The 16,551-nt window shown below is 43.3% G+C and overlaps 2 protein-coding genes across 2 annotated transcripts; one reads left to right on the top strand and one right to left on the bottom strand.

Annotated features, from left to right (window-relative positions):
• Positions 1-781: 781 nt before the first annotated feature.
• Positions 782-10,919, top strand: LOC135499432 (uncharacterized). Its single transcript, XM_064790177.1, has 14 exons — positions 782-856; positions 1,923-2,073; positions 2,372-2,636; positions 2,798-2,969; positions 3,447-3,833; positions 5,368-5,578; positions 5,814-5,928; positions 6,358-6,893; positions 7,037-7,116; positions 7,699-7,867; positions 7,983-8,292; positions 8,583-8,735; positions 9,125-9,350; positions 10,448-10,919. Exons 1-14 carry the CDS (start codon positions 782-784, stop codon positions 10,601-10,603), a joined length of 3,006 nt encoding a protein of 1,001 aa, XP_064646247.1. The 3' UTR covers positions 10,604-10,919.
• Positions 10,920-11,698: 779 nt separating this feature from the next.
• On the bottom strand, positions 11,699-16,396 carry LOC135499541 (dnaJ homolog subfamily C member 22-like). The gene is made up of 3 exons (XM_064790356.1): positions 15,881-16,396; positions 13,587-14,053; positions 11,699-13,195 (listed from the first exon to the last, which is right to left on the bottom strand). Exons 1-3 carry the CDS (start codon positions 16,290-16,292, stop codon positions 12,968-12,970), a joined length of 1,107 nt encoding a protein of 368 aa, XP_064646426.1. The 5' UTR covers positions 16,293-16,396; the 3' UTR covers positions 11,699-12,967.
• Between the last annotated feature and the right edge of the window lie 155 nt (positions 16,397-16,551).

Raw genomic sequence — 16,551 nt, forward strand, 5'->3', positions numbered from 1 at the left:
AATCTAAGGCGAGGACGTTCTCTCTAGCCATCATCAGACTAGTAGCGCTCCCAGCGGTTCTAGTTTTCCTTTCACGCCGGCTCGGACAGAAGTTGACTCTTCACCTACCAAGTTTTGCGAAAGAATATCCAGCATCTCTGTATCTGAATGCTATGACTATAATTATGTTTCATTTCAGGTTTTATTCCAAATTCCGTGGTCAGGAAACTATACAACATCAAGCCACCTGAGATCATTCACACACAAGATACATTCAAACTCAGGACTTTTCCCACGTTAGATCATGAAAGCGCACTGCTGGACTCCGACGATGATGTGAGTTAGAATACTTTTGTAACATTTTCAGACTCAAACAGGGACCTGCGATCAGGTATTGGCCAAGCAGAAGCCTTGTGCTAATCATGGCCATGCTTTTTAAACCGAACACTGATGAACAAATAAGAATGCAAGGTTAACTCTGATAGGAAGTTAAAAGCGGCTTGTTGAAAGTGGCGAATAGAAAGGCTGCGCAACCGTGTGGTCTGTGACTTCCAACAAACACAATTTTAACAAAAATGGCTCTTCACACCATCTTCTTGCATTGGTATCCAAAAATTTTACCCAATTTTGTTCTCAAATGATACAATCAGGTAACTTAATTCGTTACACAAATCCGTTTAAACCATTTGTCTTCTGTATATGTCACTAGCCCACAGAGCCAGAGTCCGTCGAACGCCAACCGCAGACATCTGTTAAGCACAGGTTAAAAAATCACCAGAAGAATCGAAAGCCCTACAACCCAATGGTTATCAAACAAAACCGCCAGATCCTCATGCTGTCCTTAATGGGGAAAGCGATGGATGGGGTGGCTCGCCAGGTAGTGGTGGTGGTTTTTGTGTGGTGAAACGTCCTACTAATCGAAACTTACCCTGAAGGCCTTAAGCCCGCAGCACACTAGCCGCCAACTTTGGCGACAAGAAGCGTTCAGCTGACGCCTCTCGACGCCAAAGTTGGCGGCCAGTGGATCTCGGTCAGAGCACACCTGCCCAGAATCGGCGTCCAGTAGCGTCTTTTCCGCCACTTTAGGCTGCCATTTTGAAATCATGTGACATCAAGACGCAAGCTGATTGTCCTTAGCCTCGCCGCCGACGCCAAGTCAGGCGGCCATCCGCAGCACACCTGGCTTCTTCTTGCGTTCAAACGCGGCGACACGCGTCAAAAATCAAACATGTTAATAGATATTTGGCGTTTAGTTGCGGCAAGTGGCGGCAAGTCGCGTTCGCCGACGCCGTTCTTAGCAGACTAGGGATTTTTCAGGCGTTCAGGACTCTTGCAGCAAAAAACGCCAGTGAACGCCGAAGTTGGCGGCTAGTGTCCTGCGGGCTTTACAGGGTAAAGTCTGCCTTAATAATCCGCCTGCTACCTACAATGAGAATAAAAACTATTAGTGTCCAAAATAAACCTTGCTTCTCAAATAACCTTATACCAACCAAAATATTCCTTCTTGAATATCTTATAACTCCAACTCCAATTAACCTCCGTGTACTTCTCAGTGAATAACTCCTCTTACCAGCATCACCAATATACCAACAAGCCTCACCAATCCTACCTACATAGCACTGCAAAACTTACTAACAACTGCTAAACTGTAAACTGCCAAATTGTAACACAAAACATTCCTATCAAACTAACTGTAAACTTTTCTACATGAGTTTCTTTGATCTTTTAAAATAGTTGAAACCCGTCCTTTGAAATAAAAAAATGCATGTGACTGAGTTTTATCATAATAAACTTGAAAAAACAAAAACAAATGAAAATGTGTACACTTACGTTCCTCGGTAATTCAGGAGTATGGTGCACCAAAATGTAAGACTATTTTCATTGGCAAAGAATTGTGCATTTCATTTACTGACTTTTACTTATTTTTACAAACTCATTTTTAGCTTACCAGAGATGTCAAACGCTTTATTTGGCACGAAGGCGAAAATGAAATTATTCAGTCATCCTCGGAAGAGGAGACGGAGGAACCGATAATAGAAACAGAAGACCCTGTTAAGAAACGAAAGCCAAAAGTACCTAAAAAGAAGGTTGGATGTAAGTCCCCTAATAAAACAGGGTAGAATTATGGCTCCTTATACATTGACAGTACACTTAAGTTGTCAGTACACATTATTTTGTACAGAGAGTTATTGGGGTGGGTCTATACTTTTACCAGCTTACCTTATATACGGCTGTAGATATGGCCATCTTGCAGTTTTGGTGCCGTTTTGATCTTAATCTCGCAGGATCTTGTGTGTCGGATTCGGTACATGTATAGGCTTTATATCCAATTATAACGGCCGTTATAATATCAACAATATCCGTGTACGTTTTTGTCCTCATTTAACTTTAGTTCAGGTGGTGCAACCAACACCCTTGAAAACCGAAAAGAGGATCGCAGAGGGGGCAGCTCTTATCGAAGAAGAAGAAGTAGAAGAAGAAGACGAAGAAGTAGACGATATCCACGAGCTCTTGCGGATGATTGCCACTGAGAAATGGTTTCCGAGAGGAAAGGAGATTTCACCCGAGAACACCCTGGAAGTCCTCATGAGACTGCTTGAGAGAGCGAGTACCCCGATCAGGAGAGACGTGATGAAGTATATTGGAGAGTTCTACAGGTGAGTTGTTGTCATTCCTTACATGGAGAAGTTAATGTAAGTTTTAGAAACTATAGAAACTACAGTACACACGAATATTTTCACGCTTTTTTATATTTGGCGATTCGCGAAAATTTCTAAGAAAATATAAGTCATGACAGTTACTTTATATTATTTTTCAGGACCTTTGGTTTGGCTGCTGACAAAAAGGGCCAAATCATAACAACTTTACAAGGGTTGTTGCAACATGAAAACGTATTTATCCGAGTGGGAGCCGTGAAATTGCTCGGTGAGCTCGGGTTAGCCCGGCGAGATATCATCTTGGGGTTGTTGCCGATGCTCGTGCATGAGGAGGTACGTATCTCAACTTCCACTGCTCTGGCCGCCCTGTGCTCTGCTTTTGGGCGATTACACACAAGAAGCACAGCAGTTTAACAAAACGTATTGTTCCATGTGCAACTTCGAAGTCTCAAACGTGTACAAAATATCAAATCGGCCATATTCGGACAACGCTTCAGACAATATATGATGTTGTCTGTCCTTCGAAATGCGATATTACACTCCTCGGACCAGAAAAGTCCATATATTGCCCTTGTTAAAGGGGTATATTTGGCCTGAATAGACTAGAGGGTTAGAGGGTTACATATCAAAATACCCTGCCTTCCTGCAGTGACAATATCTGTAAAGTGTTCTCCTTAGCCCGTCTTTACCGCTTTCTCAGGATAGGTGATGTGCCAATAAATTTGAATGTTTGCTTACATCTTTTAGTAATTTCTGCCTCAACTATTTGTTAAAATGTCACCGTCTCTCCACAAATACCGTATTTTTCAGCCTGAACTTCGGGGCACCGCAGTGGCCACATTCAGAAAACTGACCGGCGTTATGAACAAGGACGGTCTGCTCCATCTTCTTACCGATCTCGGAGTCATAGGCCGACAGGAAGATGGTTATCTCATCGAAGATGCTGCACTCCAGATTCTTGCAAACAATCTAGGCCAGGGAGAATGTGACACTAGGAATGATTCGGTTACCCTCGGAGAAGATGGCGGTGCAAGTCCTTCAACAGCCCTCCCGATTCTTTCCAAAAATCGAGGCCTTAGAGAAGATCGCGCGAGTCATTCAATAGTAGTCAACGGGACTTTCTCTGACTTGATAGAGTCGTGGGTCAACGGTCTTGATAGTTCGCAACGTGATGACTTGTATGACCCACTCGCCAAGGTGAGACGAGAAAGACTAGGAACAAACATTTTTTCTTCGAAACAGATCGACGCATCGCGCAGTTGTAGCAAAGAAGTTTTATAGAAAATAGAACCTCATAGGTTGTAGGAGCTCCGTGGTTGTTTGTCGGCCTACATCTCGTAATACCAATAGGTTTCAATAGCACTGTCCGCGTATTATCGGTAGAATAGAAGCAATACCAGAAATCCCCGACCTCGAACTTGCGCATGCGCACTAATTACCATCTCGGCCGATCAACGCAGTAGTGCGCTTAGCTTAGGGCAATCTCCAAAAGCAGAGTTAATCAGGCGGTGGGGAGCATTACGCACTTTGCCGATAGCCCATTGGTTTCCTCTAATGTCTAGCTAATACTGTGCGAAATTTCAGTGAATTTAGTCAAAAAAATCCTTTGTCCACCTTTGTACCGCCGCTTTGCATGCATTGATGAAGTTCTAACAGGGAAAATCAGGAAAATAAGCCTTTGAGGCGTTTTTACGGCTCAAAAACTGGCATTTCTAGCGATAATATTTTAGTTGCCGATAGATCCGCGAGAGGGCAATACCATCTAGAGTCATAATAACACTGCTTCTGGTGTTTTGGAAAATTTTTTTCTTTGTCCACTTGCATGCCGAAATTGGAGGTTTTAATGATGTGACAGCAAAAAATTGAATTGGTCATTGCGAGGGGGTCACTAGGGAGCTTGGGGGGTTGATCTATGCAATATACCTAGTTTTAAATCGTGCTTGTTTCATGCTAATGTGAAACACCATCATTCTGATACTACTGAGATTTAAATTTTTCACTCTAGATTTTAAATGAAGTTTGAAAATTCATTTTTCACTTGATGATCATGCTAATCATGACTGCATGAGTCCAGTTTCCCTGCACCCAAAGTTTATTACTGATGGTAGCTTTCCTATATCTAATTGTCTAATGTAAAAAAGTTGGGCATTTTGTGGGGAGTGTACTGTGGTCTTGGCCTCTCCTACCTTGGGGGTGGGGTGGGGTGGAGGTTGGTCTTGTTGGCATCCAGGTTTGAAATTGATGTAGGCATTCCATATGATCCTTGAGATATCATAAAACTCTTGACTGGTGTTATTATGGACTACTCGTTTTTCTCTCTTGTAATTCGGCAATTTTATATCAGATAACAAAGCGTAATTCAAACGGATACCGCGTCTCGTTGAGGCTGCCATTGTGATTGATTGCTGCGAGCTGATTCGTCAATGGCGGCACGTGACTGATTACACTGGCGGCCTCTATCGGACGGCGTTGGTCAGGTTTTTCTGGTGTTGGTAAGTGTTGAAGTACGCAATACAAAAACTGTAACAAACTACTCCGATCCAGACAAGTCAGATCGTCCCAGTATCAAATCCCATCTCTTTGACGTTCTTTTCCAACCACAGCAGACTGTTTTTGCAAGCTGTCTCGCTGCCTGAATAGTACGAGCGGCACCATCGCCAGATTCGAGTGTAACTTCGTTCTTGGGGTGGTATCATCATGGGATTTTATACCCGATACCTTATCTTTCCAGGCCAGTCACACTGAAGGTTTCGGTCCAGATGGACAGCCCCTCTCGGCAACCAGCAGCTTCGAAAGCGTAGGGGCCTCTCCCAGGGAGCCAGACCTGGGTGACGATAAGGGTAAGAAGAGAATGGCACCAGACAGAAGTATGACTGTATGTGTCAGCGGACAGGATGCGGCGGCGGCGGCGGCGGTGGATAGAACGAGTGGATCCATTTCTTGTACGTATTTAGACCTGCTTATTTTTTGAATTTCGTTAATTCGCTACCACGTCAACGCCTTTGACGCTCATCGCAGCAATATTATCGCACGTCGCAGTAGGTCATATATAGGTAAAGCCCAGTGTCTACGCGTTACCTTACTATATTTTCTGTGCCGCCCTTGCACTGGCAAATCTGTCAGTAAACTGGTTAGTCAAATTTACTAAACTTTTTGCCCAATTTCATTCCTCTTCAGCGTCTCCAAAAGTCACCCTTCTTGACAGATCGACTGATTCCCTGAACGCCGCCAGACGGGGTATCATCGGCCCCTTAGAAGCTGCAGAAAGTCGGAAGAGAGTACGCCGTCAGAGGTATGTAAAGAGACCTTTTTGTCGAAACTTTTTTCTGTTGTCAATAAAAACAAGCGTCATTATTCCGTCATGGCTTTTTGTTGTAAGATGCTCTTATTACAGTCCCGTAGGAAGAAACCAGCATCTCTTGAAGAAACCGTACTGTTTTGTTATTGATGAAGGGGGAGTATCCTTCGAAAGGATGAGGAGACTAATATGTTGTGAGTTCGCCGTGTTATCATTTAATTGGACCTCTCCTGACAAGTAGTTATCCATTCCTAACGCTCACTTTGGTTACTGGTGGCCACATGTCCTGTCAGACTTTGATAGAGTCATCTCTATCACATGAGGAAGAGGTGGGACCACGAGAGGTTATTTTATATATGGAGAGATTGGAGGAGATAAAGTGCGACACATAAACTTTACCAGTAGCATCTCCTATATTTTTAGGAGATCCGAATCCAAGGCCACGGACAATACGAGTATTGATGGTTCGACAACCAGTATGTCTGGGGCAGGCTTTTCTGGGACGCACGACTTTTCGGACCAGAAGCAGAAACGGAGAAAGGACTCGCTCGGCCGGCTAGCGGAGTCTTACAGACAAAAGAGTCAGGATGCACTGGATAAGAAACAGAGGAAGGATTCGCTTGGCCGGCTGGCGCAGACCTACAGGAAGAAAAGCCTGGGGTTGCAGGGGTCGAAAACACAGAGCAGCGCAGAGAGGTCATCAATAAAGGGCTCTAAATACAGGCAGAATAGCCAGGAGTTCATGAAGCTGAGAAGACAGAACAGCGCAGATGGAACATCAATGAAAGACTCTCTGTACAGGCAGAATAGCCAGGAGGTCCTGAGGTCGAGAGGAGAGAACAGCACAGATGGAACATCAATGAAGGACTCGCTGTACAGGCAGAATAGCCAGGAGGTCCTGCGGTCGAGGAGACAGAATAGTGCGGAGAGTGTTGACAGTTTTGAGAAGGGGAGGAAAGGTAAAAGAATGGGAGTGGGTGAGATGCGGTACAAGGACGTTCTTGATTGTGAACTTACTAGTTTATACATATCAGCCAAAAGTATGGCCGTATTCTAACCTGAGAAGTGTTTTATCTTTTTTTTCTCCATTTTAATTGCGTAGGTGAGGACAGGGACTCGGATATTTACTCCGCATCCTTTGGTCTCGGCAGTCAACTCCTGGACGATGGCCGCTCTCAAAAGGTAGGTGTTCGGTTGTCTTCTCGAGTTTCCAGTGATGCGCCCCCAGAAATGTTCATGCTCTTTTATGGTGATGATGAGTTTCGAAAGGCATGTGGCTCGCTGACCATACGAAATCATCAAATATATAGTAGTTACTCCAGCTAGTGAGATCAAACTTGGCATATATGTTGCTTTTATATCATTGTACACAACAGCGCTGTCAAGATTATGTTTATCATTTTCTGAATTGGGAAATCTCAGATTTCAACTTTTTGAAAGAACGATGGCTTTAACATTGTCACAGGTGAAAAGATCATGGCTTAAAATTTGAATGATCTTTATCTGTCTCTCACAATTACAGGTGGCCTACATCTGACCATTGACCTTTTTGTTGAATACGATCCCAATAACGGCCACTGATCATCAGCATGATTAATGATTCTCGTTGGCTACATGTACATTGATGGTGATATATCGCATTTTGATTCTAAATATCTTTAGATCCAGGTACATTTACAATGAATATGAAAGAAGACTTTATTCAAAATGAGCGCTAACTTTAATGGGCAGTTCTATATCTGCACAGTAATGTTTACATTTTAGACAGGCCAGACTGGTGTTGGATTAAAATCTGATGATTCCGGCATTGGTCAGTTCTCGGACTCCGACAGTCACATGACAGAAGCACGTGACAAATATGGTCGCAACCTAGCAGGTAGTTTCGCGCCTCCCATGTCTCCTGTCAGTGATGGGACAGTGGAATTGGAACAAGGTTAGTACAGGAATACTCCCGCTACCGAGAAGTCTGTAGATAAATTTATTGTCAAATTTTGATCGTATTCATCGGGAAACAGGGTTATATACTTCCAACAAAATATTTTAATCAGGTGAACCAAATTGGCGACAACTTTTCGACGACCCCCTCACCATCGAGGGACTACCACACATGGAGCAGAGACGCGTCAATGCTGATCAGCTCCGACGCACTACGGACGCAATGAATGCCCGTCACAGCATCAACTTCCCACCCATCCGTTACCTCGGAGAAAACGAGAAGCTTCTCCCGGGGGAGGCAGGTCAGAGGCTGCTCCACAGCATCCAGGTGAAGGCTGGGCCGGGAAAGTCGCCGGACTCAAAGTCCAAGTGGTACCGCATCGATGCCATCCCAGGGAGACTTGGGCTACATACAAGCACCGAGTAAGTCTTGGGATCGGGATTTATGTGGTTAGTACCCCTGATCGGGTCATTGCACCGCCATATGTTGTAAAACACTTTTCTTAAAAAAACAATATTGATAATTTATATATTTTTTACCATCTTATGAACATTCAAGAAAACAATTATCAGCCTTAAAAATTGTAAAGGTGACCCCAAATGACGCGATGTGATTGGCCCACATACTATTAAGGAAGGGTTGGGTTCATTCAGCCTGAAATCACGTACTGGATTTAAATTTCACCCTTATGATATAAAATGATGTTTTGCAGGGATTCTGGTACAAGTAAGTTCGGCATCCTTAAGATGAAATGGACTACAGACATGCCCCACTATGATCCGTATGCGTATCAAAAGCTGCCGTTAGGTTACTATACCATTCCGGGAGGGACACTCCCCAAAATTCAGAAGGCTTCACAGACAAGGTAAGAATGAGATTGCAGCATAATTTTTGTAATCATATTTCAACTCCTCTGCAAATGATTTTTTCAGAGAGTACATGTACCTAAACAGAATAATGTAAGAGACACCCTATCTTTTCATAGGCCTTCACGAAGCCGATACAGCGGCTTGACTCATCTTAACCTTAAATCACCAGCATTAGCAGTTTAAACTTTGATTATCATCGACGTAGTGGATGTATTGATTAGCAAGTCCATGACCCATTGTTGATGATACATTGGGGACAAAAGGCACGTATCCATGTATCAATACCCAAACCAACCTGTCCGAATGGCGCGCCACCAATTCCAAGAGGTCAGCGAAAATTTGAATGATTCCAATGTTGGTAATGATGACTATTCTTTCGTTTCAGGAATATCCCAATCGCGAGGCCAACCTCCCCTGGTACAAAACTCACATCGCTACCCTTCATTGATGTCCCCATCCCGATATCAAAAGCAAGATACGAATGGGACCGTCCAATGCCTCCTGCACCGCCCAGGAGGTCTCGGATGGACCTTCCGATCATCCGGACGGAACATGATCGATACTGTCAATATTATAAGATAGCTAAAGAGAAGGAAGAGGAACGAAAACAGGTGGGTTACTCCGTAATCTAATTGGGTCATGTGATTTGTAGCCAGTCAATCATGACCGATACGGCGATGCCTGGATGGGTGTTCTTCAAACTACGTACAGTGATCGACACCCTAGTTGAGACTGGTATCCATCTTGAATACGCTAAGTTGCACGTGTTGCAGGTCGCGTTTTCAATTAAACTTCCATGTCGTATCCGATACCAGCAATTTATCCTTTGCGGATCTACCCTCTAAAGTTTTATGATTAAAATGCATCTTTTACAGGCTTTACAGTCCATATGGTCACATGCAAAGTAAGGTGATGTGCATTTATAGCGCACATTTAGAATACGTTCTTGACAACATGTATATTCAACTATTTAGGTCCTTTTTTGTGTTGGGACATGTGGATGCTAAGAAGAAAGACACTACTCAATTACACGAAAAACGGCGAATGACACACGGATTTTGGTGATTTCACATATAAAATACAGCACTTGAACCAAGTGTTATATTATTCATCTGAAACTTCAAAGTTGCCTGAGTGTGATTAAGAATGAGCAATTTGAAGCGACATATTGAAATCTGCCCCTGCCATTTTAGGGTTTTCGTCGTTCAGAGCCCATTTTTCGTGAAGTAGATAATAATAAAATGCCTTTACCTTAGTTGTTACTTTCAGTAAAAGCATTTACTGCATCTAGTCATCTCCTGTTGTTTCTGTAAAATGTAGTATTTCCTCGTCTACTAGTTTTCAAAACGTTTCTTTTTCACTATCTAGGATTCCTGACCCGCTCCAGGTCCTCCATAGCCTACCCGCATCAAATCTATACCGTAGTTTACTTCCTTCAAATTCGACAATACATTGTAGGACCAAACCCCCACTCGAACAGAACTGTGATCAAAGTGACCCTTGATAAACTGATCACATACTATACTTAATTGGGATAACTCAGGCATGATCTACGACCTGGGTGAAAAGTGACCTCGAGAATCGTATGTAGCCCGCCCTTCGGAAACGACTTGTCGTTCTTACATTATTCTACCAGCGCTTTTTGATATCAATCCTGCTGTTTTATTATACTGTACTTCTTCTTGACAAGGTTCGTTTTTGTTTCTAGGAAGCAATGAAACTTCCAACGATCACCCCGACACGGTCAGGGACCCTCGGGGTTGTTCCATCCCCAGCCTCCAGCCATCAGCAGTCACCAAGAGAGTTAGAAGAACTAGAGTTGCCGCCCATCACCGCTGGCATGATACTGGGAGCTGAATGTTGAAATGCCGATCAGTGTGCTGACAAAAACATCATTGTATCAAGAGTCAAATTTGTCAAATGTATTGAAATTCAATAAACTTCGAAGAGTAGAGGCATATGGTCACATCCGTGTCTTTCCACGTCGCACCAGAGCTACATGTTGCCTCATCTTGCCCTCCCACACCAGCTGTCTCACCAGTACAGGCATGGGCCACATTCTTGTCCTTCCACGTCACACCAGAGAACTACATGTTGCCTCCTCTTGTCCTCCCACGCTAGCTGGCTCACCAGGACATCTCTCAATTAAGGACAGCATTCGTCAGTCTCAAGGGTGACCATTACGGAGAGGGTCCACTGTATTGTAGTCACAACCTAGCTAAAGTCCTTCTAGGTCCCCTGACACAACAGAGCTAGGTGTAGTCAGGAGCGATTGCAAGTCCCCGTCTCACAAATGCCGCTACACAGTAGAGCAGAACGTAGACTGGCCTGGCCCTTCCCACTTCAAGTGATTTCGTCAGCCGCGGCGGACTATGCAGTACATAAGTCGTACTTCCACCTATCAAATCCCCGTGTCCTTTGCGCTTATACCTATGAATTGCCGTGTCTAAATTGACCCGTGTGTCAAATCCCCGTGTCTATTAGCCCCATCGAGCTCGATGGGGCTAATCGGGGGCTAATTTAGACCCGTGTTCAACACGGGTTTTTGGATAGGTGGAATCTGAAGAGTTCTAAGATCCGGCGACAGATGGCGCGGTGTAGTTGCCTCGGTATTGCGCCCCCTCCAACGGGAAAGAAACACAGGAGAGCTCCCTACCTACAGCGCACCTGTCGCCGGTGCTATTAACCATTATCTAACACAACTATATAGGTGCGAGTGCGCCGCGGGTTTTTTGACACACGGCAAAGACACGGGTCTTGAAAAAACACGGGGTTTTATGATAGGTGGAACTACGACTATTATCCCCTCGTCAGTCTGTGCTACCTTTTACCATGAGGCAAACAAGAGAGCCCATCCAAATGAGGCTGTGATGAACTCATGGACGTTGACACCAGGCCAGGCCTAAGCCAATGGCCAACGACAACCCTCAATAGAGCAAAAAAAACTTTAACAACCCGATGAAAGAGACAATATCTAGTATATTTCATCATCATAACAATTCACATTTGTATCCAAATACAATGATGCTAACAATCATACAGCACCAGATATGCTTACATGATGACTTGGTGATGCAAGTGACAACTTCTGAATGACTTCTGCTGATGAAGAAGAGTTGCTACAGCATTCTGTTTTTTTGTCTTTTGAGAGGGGAGGGGTCAAGGAGAGACTAATTCGTCTCTTTTAGGCTTCACCCTATTTATGACCTCTTTTTCAGATTTGGAGATCTAAACAGGTGAAAATAATCATGATAAGCACATACTTAGAAGACAATCTACATACTTTTAAAGAAACTTCTCATCTCGGATAGATGCAATATAGATATAGAATAGATATGGTAGATGACTCAAACTAAATATAAAACTGAAAATGAGAGAAACCAGAGCATTATCATCACACACACTACAGGTTAGACTGACATTTTCACGGAACTAACTCTCGAAGATTCTTTAAATCTGCATCAAAACGATGAATTGGTAACTTTGTATCCATGTCATATCAAACATTCAGCTGATACATGTTAACAGAATCAAATCTAGTATTCGTAAACCAAAAAGTTAAATGAATGCACTTACAATGTTAATACCAAAGTCAACACACCTGTTACAATAAACAATGTGCCACGGAAATTTGAGCAGCTGCAATGAGATTCCACTATGACTGACGTTTCATTAAAGGATTGCGACATTTTAAATTTATTAAGCCTTCCGAAACACCTGGAAAGGATACATAATTGAATATGCCCATTTCAACTTTATGAAAACTTTCAACAGCTCATACAGCAACCTGCCAAGTTTTGACCTTTTAAAGTTGCGATTTAAAAAAAATTAAAATTTTCATGGTAATTATTTCTGATGCATTATGAATTTCTTTAATTTTTTCCAATAAAAAAAGATGTTTTGCAATTTTTGATTTTGTGAGTCAAGATTATGCATGAAATCATTGAAAAAAAGGCCCTGGACGGTTAGTCGAGTATTGCACTATCAGATCTTGATACCAAGTACAAACTAAATAGAATATATACGGGGATTGAGATCCAAACATGATGTAGAGGAGAATCTGCCTTAGAAGTCTTCTGTTTACAGTTCTAAAATTGAATGGAACTGAAAATTGCCAAAAAGTGTGCAAAATGCTGCTCATAATTTTTAACAGTGTTTTTCTGACAACCGTTGGCCATCTGAAATATTCAGTGTGGCATTATTTTTTAATTCCACAGATGATCACAGTCTAAAACTCTTCATGGGTACCACTGCCCTTTGACTGCTTAGCTTTGCGTCCACGACGTGTCTTGATCTTCGATAACACTTCATAAGATCGTTGTATTTCCATGAATTTTATCGATGCCGCCTCTTTCTTCTCTACATCTTTCTCTTTATCGGGATGCCATTTTCTGGCCAGTTTTCGATACGCTGCTGTGATCTCCGTTTGACTAGCTGTTTTCTTTACACCGAGAACCTGAAGAAAAAAAAAAGAAGTTTGTGTAGTGGCAGGCTCATTGCTTCAATTTGGGGTTGCTGGCCTCTGGTGAAACCTCCTGTCAGGAGGACTACAAGACTAGAGCATATAATCTGTCCATTTTATGGCAGGCTCATTGCTTCATTTTGGGGTTGCTGGCCTCTGGTGAAACCTCCTGTCAGGAGGACTACAAGACTAAAGCATATAATCTGACCATTTTATGAAAACCTGTTTGGCATTGTTGACCCTCGCCCAATAGATTTGCAAACTGTTACAGTATACCGAGGTAGCAGATGCAACAGTAACTCTTACAGCCGTGTTTATTAAATAAGCAAGAACTCAAAGCCCAAGCCATACTTGGCCGCCAATTTGAAACAACACCAATACCGACCTTATACGCATTCGCCTCTCCTTCTGGATCCAACGCTTTCATAAACTCATCCCACATATTCTGGAAGCCGTGAATCTTATAATATTCATAAATCTGTGAAAAGGTCTGTTTAGTCTCTGCCCAAGCAGGTGACTTGAAAAAGTTATGTATCGCGTCACGTAGTTTGACTTTTTCTCCATCTTCCGACGTCAACTGTACGTTATTGTACAACATCGACCCCCAACATGACATATATATCAACCCACAGAATCCCAGCACAGTGACTCTTTTGCAAAAAGAATGTCTCTCATATGGTCCCTCTTTCCATTTTTTTCCTGACCAGTTTACCGAGATGGTCGACACAATGGCCATCGTTGTGATGTAACTTGACATGTCGTTCCAGAAGAAAGGTAGGAAACAGTAGGAACTGATCAGAGGTGATGACAGGGCACATCTCTCGCGACCGAGATTGGCAACGATGTAAACTCCTGCAGAAGATAGAAGGGGAATTTGTTTTCAACATGGGTAAAACATCTCAGGATCTCTTTCAATAGGAATTTTTGAGCTAATGGGGCAGGGTTTGAGGACTGACATGTTCCCTCTTCAAAGTCCAAAGGTCAAAAGATACATCAACCCTACCCTAGGACTTTCATTTCTAATGGTTCTTGACTAGTACTTTGCTAGGCATGCCGTTTTTCTTCTTTCGACAGGTTTGAAGCAAATACTGGTTACCAACATTTGTACAGCTTCTGAAAGTTACTATATGTGCACTAATGATTCATGTGCCACATGTCATCTCTCATAATAGCTTATCTCACTCTGACACACTGATGTTGTCAGGTGGTGTTGCGAGTACCAGCTGTTTATCTCCAAAAAATCTCACCACTGTAGGCCTACATGGAATTACTGTCGTTTCGCTACATTGCCAGTTCGCTACAAGTCGTTTCGCTACATGTGGCGGTCGTTTCGCTACATGGTAGGTCGTTTCGCTACATGGGTGGAGTCGTTTCGCTACATGATGGGTATGGTCGTTTCGCTACATGGAGGACGTTTCGCTACATGGGTGGAGTCGTTTCGCTACATGGGTGGAGACGAGCAAGCCAACGCGAAGGCCTTGCAAAGGCCTCCAAATCTGCGTTGGAGTGCGTTTGAATGACCCCTGTCAATCAATAATAAGTACGTATACACGGATAGACGATTGAGCGAGCCAACGCGAAGGCCTTGCAAAGGCCTCCAAATCTGCGTTGGAGTGCGTTTGAATGACCCCTGTCAATCAATAATAAGTACGTATACACGGATAGACGATTGAGCGAGCCAACGCGAAGGCCTTGCAAAGGCCTCCAAATCTGCGTTGAAGTGCGGTGGGGCCGGGCGTTTTTCGTAGGGGCGGGCGGGGACGATCACCAACTCTTTTTTTATGTGGCCTAACCCAGGCCAGGACGACAAGAACCCCTTGCGCGCCATCAAACCGTATAAGTTTTTTTACCGGCAAACTGTGCTATAATAAATTTGTAGTCACCACCGGGAATTATAGTAGGGTAAAATAGACTCCACCCATGTAGCGAAACGTCCTCCATGTAGCGAAACGACCATACCCATCATGTAGCGAAACGACTCCACCCATGTAGCGAAACGACCTACCATGTTGCGAAACGACCGCCACATGTAGCGAAACGACTTGCAGCGAACTGGCAATGTAGCGAAACAGCCTGATACCCCTACATGTATACAAAGCAATACTCTTGTTTTACCGATATAAAATCGGTTGATTGATTACTACGAAACTGAATTAAAGGGCAAGCTGGAACATGACGTCGATCACCGGACAACTTGATGTTGCCAACAGATGGTCGGTCCAAATTAAACATCTTGATTGTCATCTAAGGATCATACACATAAGCTTGAACCAAGACATTCAGAACTGCTCTTAGAACAGTGAAACTCGAGTATGTAACAGTATGGCAATTTATCTGATTTTATCCCATGAGTGGCAACCTTTATCATTGGTGGCGTACCAAAAAATAATGTATAAGTAGGCCTAGCCTAGACACCAAGTACTGAAGTAGGCATATCATTATTTGTTCTTTATGCTTTAACAGTTTTTTTAAACATCTTTAGCTTACCGGTACATTGTTGGAGGTTTAGGCCTAAACATGCATCACTATAATTTGCAATACTAGAGAGGTTCAGACGTTTAGGATCTAGGCTGTACTGACATCGAGACACACCACCTCGTTCTCAGATCAAATGAATTGACCAACTGAAAGTGAAACCACATAAAAGGGATGATGAAACTTTTACAGTGATTGCCTTACCTAGTGCTACACCAGCTGGCGTTGCTAAAAGTATCAATGTCCATATTGAGAACCAGCCGCGCTCTTCTGCTAGGGGTCCACTCACATACTCTTCCGGAACTGCCAATCGAACAAGGTACCCGTACAACGTCCCCGTAAAAAGCTCCCCTAGAATTCTAACCGAGTTAGTCGATGGCCTCTGCTCAATCTCCTGGATTTGCCTCAGCTGTAACATGTAGTCTCTACCTTCATTTGTGTCGGTGACATACTGAGGAATCTTTACCAAGTCTCTCAACCAACCCAGTCCAAAACATCCACCGAAAGTTGACCACCAGATGAAAGCATGCCAATCTCGCCTCAAATAAAAATGGTGCACACCGAAAATTCCGAGGAAGAACCACAGAATGTAAGCTATCACTATACTCTTCGCCATCTTATGCGACTTTCTGCAAAGTTTGTACAAAATTATCGAGCTATAAATCGGTTAAAATGCGTGTTTTTTAAGAGAGTTTTGATTTTCAACTTGCAAAATGCCAGGAAGTTACCGGAATCCCCAGAAGGGGGTTTCCCAGGACCTGCGTCATTTTCAACCTGGACGCCAAGAACTTTAGTTCTGTACATTTTTTAGTACATCGATATCTAGATTCGGTGTACCCAATTGCTGTCCTGGAGGCATGTGTCCTCATTTACAT

The sequence above is a fragment of the Lineus longissimus genome, chromosome 15 (genome assembly GCF_910592395.1).
Source record: "Lineus longissimus chromosome 15, tnLinLong1.2, whole genome shotgun sequence".
Taxonomy (NCBI): Eukaryota; Metazoa; Nemertea; class Pilidiophora; order Heteronemertea; family Lineidae; genus Lineus; species Lineus longissimus.

Coding starts and splice junctions, on each gene's coding strand:
- LOC135499432 (XM_064790177.1), top strand. CDS start 782: ATGGTTATCAAACAAAACCGCCAGATCCTCATGCTGTCCTTAATGGGG. Junction 2,074..2,371: donor ACCTAAAAAGAAGGTTGGAT/GTAAGTCCCCTA, acceptor ATTTAACTTTAG/TTCAGGTGGTGCAACCAACA. Junction 5,579..5,813: donor AACGAGTGGATCCATTTCTT/GTACGTATTTAG, acceptor ATTCCTCTTCAG/CGTCTCCAAAAGTCACCCTT.
- LOC135499541 (XM_064790356.1), bottom strand. CDS start 16,292: ATGGCGAAGAGTATAGTGATAGCTTACATTCTGTGGTTCTTCCTCGGA. Junction 14,054..15,880: donor GCCAGCTGGTGTAGCACTAG/GTAAGGCAATCA, acceptor TATCTTCTGCAG/GAGTTTACATCGTTGCCAAT. Junction 13,196..13,586: donor GAGAGGCGAATGCGTATAAG/GTCGGTATTGGT, acceptor TTTTTTCTTCAG/GTTCTCGGTGTAAAGAAAAC.